We start from the raw sequence: 14,095 nt of genomic DNA, 5'->3' as shown, positions 1-14,095 counted from the left end.
ATATATATATATATATATATATATATAATTTAGTGAGAGAAATAGAAACTTTAAGAGGTCATAAGAAGGTAAGGGATACTAATACAAAAATATCAATCATCTCTTTATATATATAAAAAAATAAATAAATAATAAATAAATAATTCAATCAAAAATTTAAACTGATAGTTGAGCCTCAGAATATATTATATACTCTAAAACGTCTTTTAAATAAGAAAGCTCTTTGACTAGAAATATTGATGCAGTAAGATGCTTCTCATACCTGTCACTGAATATTTTACTTCATATAAGGGTATTTGAGATTCAAAATCGTGACTCTTCTCATTTCATGTTAAAGAATTAACTCACCTAAAAGCTTAAATTAATGACTAAGTTATATAATATTCTTAACATTTCATAAATATATATTGAATACACCCTCCATCGCATTAAGATTGTAAATGTTATATCTTAAGAAAATTTATATAGATTTGTGTAATATTGGAATCTTATGATGAAATACCAGTACTATACTTAATAGTGATTAGCTAACATAATAGAAGTTCCCACATTTTATGTATATATAAAATTCAACTTACTGGATTAGACAATATATAAGTGGCCAGCTAAATCACAACATTCAACTTTTAAGTTTGACCTTTTAGCCTTCTTAGAGCATCACCATAATTCTAAGTAATTTTTTCTCTCATTGTTAAGATATTTCTTTTTTTATGAATTTATATACTTGGTAAATTGATGTTCAAGCTTGTAGGAATGCACGTTATTAGATAAAAAATAAATAGAGTATATAATATATTTTAGGCTTTAATTACTGCTCAACTTTAATTTTTAGTTGAGCTGATTATATATATATATATAGTACCAGAAGCTAACGTGAAAATAGACTCATGCGTTCAATTTCACTCGCCTCTTATTTCAAGTGGACTATATATCGCACCATGTATGAATATGAGTGTTTTATCCTTGAATCCAGTCTAAAGGGTTCTGTTGTAAGTAAGTATGATTGAGTATATAATACAAACCTTTTGGTTGAGTTGTTTTATTAATAGCTATAAGCATCAATTTGAGCTTTTATGTGAGATGTTTTCTTGATATGTTATCAGAGTCAGTCGTATAAATGTAATCATTAATGAGTTTGATCTCATGTATAACTACGTACATTCTAAGTTAAATAACTCTCATGTAAAGAGATATGAGAGAATATTTACTAATTTTATAAGGCTAAAACAAATTATTTAAATTTTCTAGTGAGATAGTTCCTTAACATAGTAAAAAACTAAATTCAAGTTAAGTATGATTTTCTTCCACCACAATTCTAAGGTTTTTTTCCCTGATAACTTCTCATTTTCCACCTCTCTATTTTCCTTTTAATTAGACCATCGCATTGAACATGTCATTTTTTTATTATCCACCCTCTTTTTAAATTCTAATTCATATATTAAATTTATTTTTATTATCTCATCTATTTTTTCACTTCCCATTAAACATATATAGTTTTTAATTATTTTTCTTAATTTTCAGCCAAAATATACTTTTGACAATTAAGTTGTGTATAGTGTATTTAGAGATATCAATTTCAAATTGATTCAATGTCAAATCTAAAGTTATAGAGGTGAGTATTATACAGTATGTAAATGAAAGCCTAAGAATAGGGTAGCAATTAATTAAAAAGTAGCTAAAGTATCAATGTTCTTTCTGGGTTCAAAGTGGCAAGTTGTAGCAATCATCAGAATATAAAATAACCGATGATTATGCAACAACCATAGGAATAATCGTATAATTTAATCCTACTAAATATATAATATATGTGCCATTGGATGCATCCACATCAACACACATTGCTTATTTGTTCATCCGTCTTGTATTCTTCTACCTCATCTTGCTCACTCTCTATATTTATATTTGTCTAATTAATTTAACTTTATTATTTTGGACATGAATCAAGTATATTTTAGGTGTTTAATTAATATATTTACAGAGTTATTAGGATTTATTTTAGTATTTAGATTTTATGCATCGTTAATTTAAATAATTTAATTTTTGAACTTAGTAATATGATATAGGAGTACCAAATTATATATAAAGGATGATACACAGCAAATAAAGACACTATGTAGTATTCACTATGCAGTACTGCTGCCACCTTAAGTTCCTTCTTTCACTCTTGATGCAAGCGAAAAAGTCAAAGGAGTAAAAACAAAACAAAAGAATAAGAATCTAAACCCATAAAAATAGAGCGTAATAAATGTTATAGATGAAGCACAAAGAGGTTGTTTTGGCTCTTAGAATTGCATTAGGATATAAATTTGTATGAGAAAAATCAAAGGTCGGTAATTCTACCTTCTCATTATCTATTGGACTAGTTTAATCATATAGTTCACAATTCAAAAACGATAATAATAAAATAAAATAATAGTTCTTATTAAGATCTTAGAGATTTATATCATTATTTGTGTAATGGTATAACACAATTAAAAAAACTACGATCTTTCTCTTACAACGTAAAACTTATTCTGTGATTTAGGTCAAAATACATCATTTGGAAGAAAAAAAAAGTTTTTCAAGAAAAAACACGCGACAAATATGTATTTTATAAATAGCTTACAATTGAGAAATAAATATATCAATTTTTCCCCTCATCAAACTCTAAGTTTCTTAATATCATATATTTATCAAGTTGCAATTTTATTTCATTTCTATACCCCTTAAACATATCTAATGCTTCATCTTTGAAAGAATATAAAACCCATATGAATTAGATAATGAAAAATAAATCGAATATATATATATATATATATATATATTCCTTGTAATATATCATTATCAATAACATACAATCTCAAAGAAACTGAAAAATATATAAATAATATTTTTACCTTCATTTAACTTTATTGTTGATTATATACATGTGTTTATTTATTTATTTAAAGAAAAAAAACTATAAGTTGCTCTTAATTAAGGTTGGTTCCCACTTCCCACTTTTGTCCTTGTTTTTGTTATTTAGGGTTAACGTATTACAACAAAATTGCTTTCTAAGTTTCTTTGTCAACAGAAAATAAATCCAGCAAGTGTAAATCACACCAAATTAGCCTAAGTTGGCACACTTTATCACTTGTTTTTCATTATTGCTAGCTTTTTGTTTTGACTTTTTATCACCTACACATAAAAGTATGTGACTTATCTATAATTAACACAAAGGAAATGTTCAAAGAATATTGAAATTCAAGTCAAACATAAACCCTTTATTTATGAATTTTTTAATTTTTTTAAGGTATTTTAGACATGGATTATGGCCATATGGGAAATTGGGTTTTCACTTTTTTAAATGAAAAATAGGCTTAGGCTATTAATAGTCACCACAATAATGTTTTTAAAATAACTAGTTCAATGCTAATTTTGGCATCTCATTTAAAACACCATAATTTTTTTAAATGGACGTATGACGGTATGAGTACTACACATTTAGATTGTTTCCTCGACATACATACGCCGTAGTGCCTCACAATCATATACCAAATCAAATTTAACTTATGATCCGTAACCTAAAAAAAATTCTAAGGACACTCATTTGAGACATACTGATATGAGTGTTGAACTTGTCTAATTATTATTTAATTTTTCGCATAGCAGAGAATTACAAAAGAGTGTTATGCTTAATTTATAGGCTTCATGAATAATTCATTAAACATGTGACATATTGACATGAGGGTTGAACTTGTCTATTATTGCCTGACTTTTTCATAGCAGAGAAAGACCAAAAAAAAAAGTGTTATTATTAATTAATAGGCTTGATGAATAATTCCTTAAGTTAATTTTTGTCCTCCTCGCGAGCCTCTAAACCCACTTTGTAAGCTATAATGATCATATGTTAAAAGGAATAAGGGAATTTTATGCATGTAAAAAGCAATATTCCATTTTCTTTTAATCTCAATTAGTTTTATTTAAATATAGAAAATGTCCAAAGTTTTATTTAAATGATTATAAAGGGTTGAGAAAAAGGAATTAAATAAAAAGAAATTAAATAAGAATTAAACTTAAGATTTTTTTTTTAAGTAATCTTATTCTTCAACTAAAATAAAATTCGATTTTTCGAGAAAAAAGTCCAAAGTTAAGAGTCGAAAGTTAAGAGGAGAATAAGTTTAACTTTGACGGTGGATGCATAGACCGACTAAGTGCTCAAAAATAGGTCACCATTCAGTGAACTATACATGATGTTACTTTCATTGGGAAAATTTGGTCAATATCAAAGAAATAAAACCAGTAGTTAATGGAAGAAGAAAACTATCAGTAAAAGATTATTTTGCCTTCCTTTGGGCCCCAATCTTGTTGAATACTCTTAATTTTTGTGGTTGCTAAGAATGAATTATAATGGATTAATTATTTAATATCTTACTCATACGCAGATGATTCCTATATGATGACAGCTTATATATTCACATACTTCATTTTATTTTTTATTTTTTTATTTACTTGTTTATTTTATTAATTTTAATGTTAGAGAACATTCCATAAATTTTTATTTAAGACGATTTTATTGTGTAATAAATTTATATTGGAAAAGATAGTCTAATTATCTTAATGAAAACATTGATCACTTTCGTACTTATACTATAATTAGTTAGTAAATTAGGCTTTGCATATGAATTTATCACGCTGTAAAACAGTCTTATACAATAAGTGTTCGAAGGGAGAGTTTAGAAAATGAATATAAGAAAGTGATGGTCCAAAACCAAAAGGTCTCACTCCAAAGTCTTCAATCAAGCCACAGGAAAAATTTAATCAACGTAAGTGATTAGAATTAGAAAGACAACTTGTTAATTTAAGCCCATTTTGAATGATAATTGTTAGTTACGACTTTATATAAAGGCACCTTGATCTAACTAAACTATGTTAACACTATAAGGATGATAATAAAAAAATAAAAATTAAAAAAATAAGTTAAGTATGAGATCATTTTATTATAAGAAAAGTGCATATAATTAGTTTAATTGTCTAATTAATCACTTTAAAACTGTAAGTTTATATATGCTAGTCCAATAGAAATAATTTCACCGTGACTATCCCTTTTAGAATTTTGTAAAATTAAAGATCTCAACTTTAGAGGTTTCAATTCTAAAAATCTTAACTTTCAAATTAAAAATATTTTATTCAAAAAAATCTCAAGTTTTAAATATTTTTTAAGAACGTGAGATTATTACCAAAAAAAATATGATTTAAATGAGTGGGACAAACTAGTATAAAAAATAGTGCAAATTAATAGGAACAAAGAGAGCATAAAAAACCTTCGAAATAGGGAAGAGTATGTTGGTTGGTGGTTGAAATTTTATTTTACATAACCTAAGACCAAATTCTGTAAAATATATATATTTTTTCTCTTTCAAAACAACTCTTTAACTCCCAAAAATCTACTCACATTATTTAATTTTTACCCAATCATCAAACATTAATACTCACCATTTTGATTTCTAAAATAATATAGATATTATTTCTTAATTTTTTCAATCTTTCAAACTTTGTGCACTTAGATAATTATCAGTTTTCATCATCATCCATTTTTTTCTCTCGCTTCATAGTATTAGGCACGAGAATTTAATTTTTAACAACTTAATTTAAGATATATTTTGTAAAATTAATTTTAATGTAGTTAAAATTTTCTTGAGTTTTTTAACATAATAAATTAAAAATCAAAATTGTATTGGGTTTTATATTAGTTTATGAAAAAAAAATTTAATTAATAATAAAGAGTCCTAATTTGCAAATTGATAAAAAATAAATAGCTTCTCAATTATCTTTACTCATTCTCATTAGCCTTTTAGGTTCCTTATGCTTGGTAAGACAAAACATGTCAACATTTTAAAATGATGCCCCTTTAAAAATTTTTTGACCAAAAGGGTTAATAAGTTTATTATTTGTATAAAATACGGTAAACTGAAGGAAAAAAATAAGTATGTCATAATTAAATTTAAATCTTCTTTAAAAAATAATACTTACTTTTTAATTAAGAGAAAGTTCGATTTTCATATTAGAATACGAGCAACTTTTATAGAAGATGATATCGTCTTATAGTGAAATACGTTCATAAGTATAGTCATAATTCAAAAAATGAGTATTTTAATTTGTTAATTTTTACCATGAAAATGACTTTTAATTAAACATCAAACAATTAGAAATTATTTAAAATATAAGAGTTGATATTTAAATTAATTTAGTTGAACTATCTATCCCATTTAGAAATTTTGGACCTTAGCTTACCTTTAATCGGCCCTAAACAAAATCACCTTTGAACTGCCCATGTTTATCTTCCTTAATTTTTCAATGTGAAAGTTGTTTAACTGAGTCTATCCTCTCACCGCAGTAAATTTTCCTCAAACAGTGCTTAGAAAACAAAACTTTTTCATAATTATTGTACACATAAGACTAGTATAAGTTTTCTAAAATTCTAGTTGAAAATCATTGACATAGTTAGCAATTTTTTTTTTTTTTTTTATAAACAACTGACATTATTTGCAATTTTACTTTATTATTAGCAAAATTATTCTTTTCTTATAAAACAACAAAAGTCCATTAACATTATTAGTTATTTTACACATAAAAAATCGCCAATATTATTAAGAGTTTATTATGTTAAAATTACTTATACTATTAAGTATTTTATAATATTTCTTAAAGTAAAACAAATTAGAAATGTTAGCTTTTGCCCATCAACATATCAAGAGATAGCAACATTAACACTTCATTTAAAAGCATTATAATTTGTCTGTACAATATTAGCACTTTTGTAATTGTATATAACCGCTAACATTATCCATAATTCATATTTCTACAAAATTAATAAGTACATTATTTTTTTTCTGTTAAATAAAAAATCTTTATTTACCACAAATAAAACATTCCAATAATCAAAAACTTTATGATTAGGGTATTTTTTTTTTCCAAGTTTAATGATTACCCACTAACCAATACCAATTATCCACATAAGAATCTTTCAATAGGAGTTACATTATAATCCGAACACCCCTAAATTGAAATTGAAATGCTTTTCGATCTGCTTCACTCCACGAATGGCTGCCCTTTCTGGGTTCCCGCCTCACTGTGTTTCGTTATCCTCTCGTTACTCCCAATCCCAAACTAGTTCTGCCTTTTCCTTCTTCTGTCATCACTCTTGCTTTCATACTAACCGCCGTTATATCAATGGCCAGTTTTCTATAGTTTGTCTTGCTAATATCAAAAAATCAAGGTTTAATTTCATTTCACTATTTGTCTGTCTTTTCGATTGTTGAATTTGGGAAAATTCATTGTGTTTAGCTTTAATAGGTTCATGGGTTTTTTTGGGTTTCAGGCCAAGTAGGAAGCTTATGGGTGATGATGAACTGTGCAATGCTCTTCGGGAATTTGTGGCTTCTGTTGGATTGCCTGCGGATCATGTTCCTTCTACCAAGGAGCTTAATCATCATGGAAGGTTGATTTATAGATAGTTTTAGTTTTCATATTGAACTTGTCAATGTATGTCTTATACTTCTATGAAACCTTACCCTGATTCGGAAACCCATATCTTACAAGGGTATCTGTGCTCGAGTGTCCGAAATGGTATTTTAACTCAAATAATTATGTCAATACTTGATACCCATGTCGGGGTATCGAGGATTGACATGGGTATTTGAGTTAAAATGAAGAGTTGGGTAACAAAGCTTTTATGTATTTGTTTGTTCCGTTTTTCGTAGGGGGGGGGGGGGGGGGGGGAACGGAATTATGTGCTTGAATTGTATGTCAACTCGTTGGAATGGCTTTATTGGGTGTTATATTCAGGATGGAATTTTTTCTGAAATTGTTATTTAGTGTACTACTTTTGGATGTTTCAATCAGGGGTGAACTTTTTTTATGTCACTTGGTGAACAGTTTTGATGTTTGTACTCATCTTATTGATGCAAATGATTTTCTTGTGTTTTGGGGGTTTTGTTGTTCTTAGAAAAGGGTTTAGCATTCACTTGTGTGATGTTTTGTTCTTAAGAGCATGCTTGTATAAATCAAACTGAAGCAATGAAGCTAATGACGAAGCATATGAAGAGGAATTATATTAAGAATGCCTATTAGGGTTCTCTCATTTTGATATTTTTTCAATTACTCACCTTTATTTTCCAGCCTCAATTAGGATACTCCTAAAAAAGAATTTAACCTATAGGTAAGAGTCTCAAGATCTTAAATATTTATTTTAGTTTCAAGAAGTTATTGTTCACAACTTGACATGGTTACTTTACCAATTGCCAAATTTATGTTGTTCTATCATTTTACGGATTTTGTACCCTTGCAAAAACTGGTGGATGGTCTCAGCATGCTAGAAGCCTCTAGAATTGATCTTTCTATTGATGGTCTCTCTTTTTGCTCCTATTCTTTTGGTAGCATACAGAGAGGGCAAGTTATGGTTGATGGATTAATGAATAATCAAAGAGCGAGAAGCAACCATATAGGATATTTTTACGTGATGTGTCTCAGCCTTCTCTTCTCCGTCGTTAACTTTTGTCTATTTGATGAACTTGTGGAGTGGACCTCAGTTGCAGATGTGTCTTGGCTTGTTTATGGCAATATGTTGATATTTAACAGAGAGGTTTGACCATGTGAATGGCCTCACATAGACTTGATCACATGGTCATGGGCTCATGGCCCATGGGAGCTCCACGCTCCTTAACAAGCTTCCCCGACTTTATTACTTAATTTCAATTTGTAGCCCTATGTTGTCTCTGTTGGTAGCTTGTGATTTTTCCTTTGTCTTATTTTTTTCATATCTGTATTTTTTTACAACTTCAAATTTACAGGAAGGATCTGGCAAACATTGTTCGAAGGAGAGGACACAAACTTATAAAACAGTTTCTTGTTAACCCTTCTGAAACAGAATCTGATGGGAATGGCTCACTCAAAAACTTAAATGGTGATTCGCAAGAAAAAAGGGATTATAAAGAAACAGGTCAATTTTTTAGCTTTGTTCAAGTGTAATTTTGAGTACATACCATTCAAAGTCTGTATTGATTGCTTTATCTACTTTAAAAGGTCAGGAGGGGAAGCTACATAATTTGATTGAAGATCCTATATCTATTCCTTCGATGGATGACAACTCTGATGCTGTGACCAGCGCTTTAGCTGAAGACGAATCAACTTCTACTGCTAATGGTGTAAATCATGTATTAGAAGAATCCACTATGACCTTGCAGGAAAAGGTGGACAATTTTATGAAACATGGAGTGCTAGATCCAGTTGAAGGTATGCCGTATTTATCAATTACCAGAAAAATGTTTAGTATCATAGATACATGATTTGTCTGTAGTTTCCCACCATGGAATAATTATTCTATCTAAGATTATAAAAATAAATTATTTAAGACTCCTTTTTAACAGAAAGGATTAGTACATATTTGTAGTCTCCTGCCGCTTATTTATTATGATAATATGTTTATAAGTACATTCCACCCATGAGATTTTCTAAGTTGTGCATTACAATTGGCCTTCGATAAGTAGGATGAAAATTTTAATATAGTGAGACTGGGTGTCCTTTAGTGATATTGAGGGGAATGGAACATTGCTGAAGTTTTGTACTTCCTCCAAGTATGAATACTTGCACCATTGAGACTTTTGGTTTTTGACGCTCAACTTATTTTTATTATCTAAGAGTAAAAATTATAAAAGTTGACATTATAAAACTAGGCATCGAGATGAATCTATCAAAAACACACTTGACTGTGGCTTTTTATGCATTAGTAACCATTTGAGGTCAAAATTTGTTTTTAAATAGTGTAATGTCAACATGCTGCAAACTGTTCTCTATGGATGTAGTGCATTGTAGTTTGTTCAAGACTGTTTTATTTTATCTGCTTTTTTAATGTAGAATCAACTGCTATAGAGGTAGTATTTACTCTAGTATTCACTTCGAATGTCGTTCTCTCAGTGTAATAATAATACTCTGCATTTGTCCACTATTTACAGTTGATGCTTGTGATGACATAGTTCCGGAGGAAGGGGGCACAGTTTTGAATCACGGGCAGAGTGAAGTTGAAACAGTGCCCCATAGTGAAAGGGATTATGGACATTTGGCTCGTATTAGCGACTCTAATATTGGGCAAAATGGTACTCTATTGTTACCAAGGGTGTTTTCCTCTCTTGAAACCGAAGGCAAATCCACAAGGTTTAATTTTCTTCCCCTGAATCCCCTCCCCTTAGTTTTTCTATATCTTAATTGGATAACCAGGATTTTTCATTTTCTAAAATTATGTTTTATTTGATAACATTTTTGTTATTTTACTAATGTGTCTACAAGGTAGTTTTTGACAGTTTTCCTTATTGTATTTTTTAAAAAAGCACTTGTATTATTTTATTTATGTATTTGTATTAGGTTTTATTTGATTGCTTATAGAGATGTTAATGTGCTTGTAGTTTATAGATTGATCAATTTTTAACCTCACGTGATAGACTTAAATACCTACCTTATAATCTTGGTCTCTGGCTCTAGAAACTTCAGATGTCATATAAAGAACTAGAATAGAAAGTGGAAAATAGTAATAGTCAAATTTTGAGAGCTCTAGTTCATTTTAGTTTGTCATTAATCTTTGAATGGGAAGAATTATGCTGAATACAAGGAATACTAATTGGTCTAAATTTTTATTTGTTAGCATTTGAATTAACGAATTTAGTTTCTTTAGGGGTATAGTTTATGTTAAATTCTTTCTGTTTTGAATTGTCGTCAAACTTAAAAACACTACGTACTTATGGTTAGTATTAAATATTAATTTAGGTTTCAGCCGAACATTATGCGTGTAGTTTTAATTTTAAACTCTATAATTTTCCTTCATGTATTTTACTATTTGAGAAAATAGTTTCATTTTACTGCTGTAAAGTTGTACCCTTGTTGAAGCAATGACATGTCTTTTGCTATCTGTATTTTTTATGCCCCGATGATGAAGTTTCTGATAGACATGACGTTTTTAAATGTTTTGAAATTCCATTCAAATATCCCCTTTAAGTTGTTTAGTTATTTAATGATGCTTCATTCTTGAGGTTGCAGTTTATCTCTAACAAGATTACTTTAAGTCCCTTTCTAGTGAGAGAAACTAGTGACATATTTGTGATTTTCCTACGCTCTTTTCGTTGTCTCTTTAAGGAATACTGATGTCATATTCATTATTGTTTACCTTCAATATTGTAGGGATATTTATTCTTCTGCTCAAGAAACACAAAATGATGATCTTGATGATGAGCTCGTAGAGGTTACTTGGATTTATTTTCTTTTTGGGTCTTTTTACTTGTTAAATCTTCAATTTTTAACAATTTTTATTTCTGCAATGATCATGAAGGCCGGAAAAAGGGAAAATGAAGCTGAGATTAGCCGTCTTAAGCAGATTCTGGTACTTGTTATTTCTGGGATTTCTTGAGGATATAATTATCCATGTATTTGTGAATTGCTTAACTTTTAAATTGTTGTTACTTTTGCTCCTGCCTCTTTCAATAACATTTCCTTATTTTATGTGTTATGTGCAGCATCAAAAAGAGTTGGAGTTGTCTCTGCTGAAAGAAGAGATTGAAAAGGAAAAGGTGTGATTTTCCTATAGAAGTTTATTTGGACCTATTCAACAAAATAGAGAATTTTTATGTGTTTTCTTGTGTTCCATTTACATGTTTATTAAATGCAGCAGTAGTGTAAAGTGTTAATTGTCAAGTGGTTTATGGTATGTGCTTTTTTTTCTTTCATTTTATACTGTCAAATGTCAGTCATAGTTTGAAAATCGAAGCTTTTGTGACATCGTCCAATGGGAGAAAGTAGGGCAGGATTTTGCTAGAGTGGTATGAAGATGATTTATTCTAATAAGTTCAACATAAATGTTTCACCTTCTTCGTATAGTATTGTTCTTCCCTCAGCCTACCCTGTAATCAAAAAAATATTAGTTCAAGCAAGTCCTGCAGGAATTTCATCTTCACGTAAATCAAACAAGAGCCGTTTATGTTGAGATTCTTCCGTCGTGTTAGCAGTATTATGTCTTTCTTCTTTTACAATTCCTTACCATCTTTGAAATTTACATTTCATGGTGTTTCGGCAGTATGCTCTGTCACTTTTGCAAACGAAAGCAGAAAATGAGATTACCAAAGCTCAAAAGCTTATATCAGAAAAAGATGCAGAACTATTTGCTGTTGAAGAAAGTCTTTCTGGACTCGTGGAGGTAATTTGTCCCTAACAAATCTTGCATGCATATTGACAATGGAAATAATAACGTCATGCAAGTTTGTTTTCCATGTGCTACCTTCCTGTATTTTTCCCTTCTGTCATTCTCCTTGTGGGCACATTAAACTTCATTTTTTTCGTCTGGTCCCTTCATAGGTATAGAAGAATCTTGCTTTTGTTTGGATTTTTTCTTCAGATGAGAAATTTTGCTTACCATAATGTACTCATTTTCTTATATTAGGCGAAGATTGAATATTCAGGAGAAGGAGAAATGGTAGAGGTCGCTGGTAGTTTCAATGGATGGCATCAATGGATTAAATTGGATCCGCAACCATCATCTGTTATAGTAGACCCTGTTGAATCAAGGTCTGTTCTACTTATATGTTAAATTGGATCCGCAGCCATTATTTTCTTATATTAGATTGAATATTCTAAATTTACCCAATTATTGTCAATGCTTTGTGCTGATTTTGGTGATTTTATCATGTATTCTTTTTGTGCTTTTATGCATTTTTACCTTGAACAATTCTTTCTCGAGAATGATCATGATCAATGTTGACAGGAGATCTAGGCGCTGGTCAACAACTTTATGGCTTTATCCTGGGGTGTATGAGGTAAGATTATGTAAAATCTTGTGTTTTACATGGTGCAAATAAGTAAAACTTGATCAATTTGTTCATTCTTTTTCGGAAAAAACATTTTGCGACTATCCTTGACAATTTGCAGATAAAATTCATTGTTGATGGCCATTGGAAAATTGATCCCCAAAAGGAATTAATCAACAAGAATGGTGTAGAGAACAACATTCTCCGAGTTGATCGATAAAATACTTTTGAAGGAGTTCGATGCATCTTTGAACACTGAATCGGTTAGGTTTCGTCTATTTATCTGTACAAAGTAGTTAATAACACAACAGCTAAACAAGGAGATGTAACGAGATGCCACAGTCTGCCTTCTTCACTCAACTGCTTTGGAATAAACTGTTCGAAAGATCGGCTTCCTGATCTTCATGACCATGAGCCTGCTTTGTAGTTGCAAGTTTATGCCATATGGATTTCGACAACTTGTGCAGCAGGCTGTCGAGCAGGAAGTTAGCTGATGTTTGAGAAAAGAAAGCAGTGATGTATTAGGTTAAAGCATGAATTAAGGTGAACAGTCAGACCTTAGATTTATTTAGCCGCGATGAATAAGCAAGGGAATAAGAGCTGTTGGATAATTATTCCTACTTGGAAGCAATTGTCATTGTCATACAGACATAATAAGTTATGATTAATTTAGTTTTGTTTAGGGATGGCAGTGGGTTAGATCTGGACTGGGTCCAAGTGGATTTGATCTAAATCTGTTTTTTGAACAGGGACCAGATTTGAATCCCCATCTGTAGGTCTAATTTTTGCACATTTTATTTTTTTTGCCTTGTATTAAAGTAATTGCATTACAATAGAGAATTTGGATTGCTTGAGCATTACTTTTCCAAAAAATTTCTCAGAGATTTGATACTAATGTGCAAGAAGATCATTTAAATAATATACAAATATAAAATACTCCTATTTATTTTATGAATAATAAAACGGGTCTTGTGGACCCATAGATCTGGATATTTATTTAAGACTTGAATATGGATCCAGGTATTTATTCTAGACTTGAATATGGATTCATCAATTTTTATATGGATCCAAACCCAATTCGGACTTAATGAGTCCAAAAAATAAGACCCAAATCTGCCAAAACAAGTTCGTTGTTATAGTATTATAGTTTTATCAAATCCATTAATCTTGAATAATTTTTATGAGATGACAAACTTGTTATAAAACTAAATGATTAAAATAATTTGAACAAGGTCCAATAAGAACTTTAAGCTTATAATTTAATTTCAAAAGACCGTCTAGTCCCGACTCAA

General features: G+C 29.6%; 1 protein-coding gene across 1 annotated transcript; it reads left to right on the top strand.

The window, feature by feature from the left end:
- The first annotated feature begins 6,960 nt into the window (after positions 1-6,960).
- On the top strand, positions 6,961-13,660 carry LOC130812538 (protein PTST homolog 3, chloroplastic). The gene is made up of 12 exons (XM_057678047.1): positions 6,961-7,237; positions 7,340-7,459; positions 8,811-8,959; positions 9,043-9,252; positions 9,972-10,170; positions 11,188-11,248; positions 11,336-11,386; positions 11,520-11,573; positions 12,077-12,196; positions 12,440-12,564; positions 12,761-12,812; positions 12,925-13,660. Exons 1-12 carry the CDS (start codon positions 7,062-7,064, stop codon positions 13,021-13,023), a joined length of 1,416 nt encoding a protein of 471 aa, XP_057534030.1. The 5' UTR covers positions 6,961-7,061; the 3' UTR covers positions 13,024-13,660.
- The last annotated feature ends 435 nt before the right edge of the window (positions 13,661-14,095 follow it).

Source organism: Amaranthus tricolor, chromosome 5 (assembly GCF_026212465.1).
Source record: "Amaranthus tricolor cultivar Red isolate AtriRed21 chromosome 5, ASM2621246v1, whole genome shotgun sequence".
NCBI lineage: Eukaryota > Viridiplantae > Streptophyta > Magnoliopsida > Caryophyllales > Amaranthaceae > Amaranthus > Amaranthus tricolor.
Note: the sequence above shows the minus strand (reverse complement) of the source record. Positions and strands in the feature narration are given on the sequence as shown.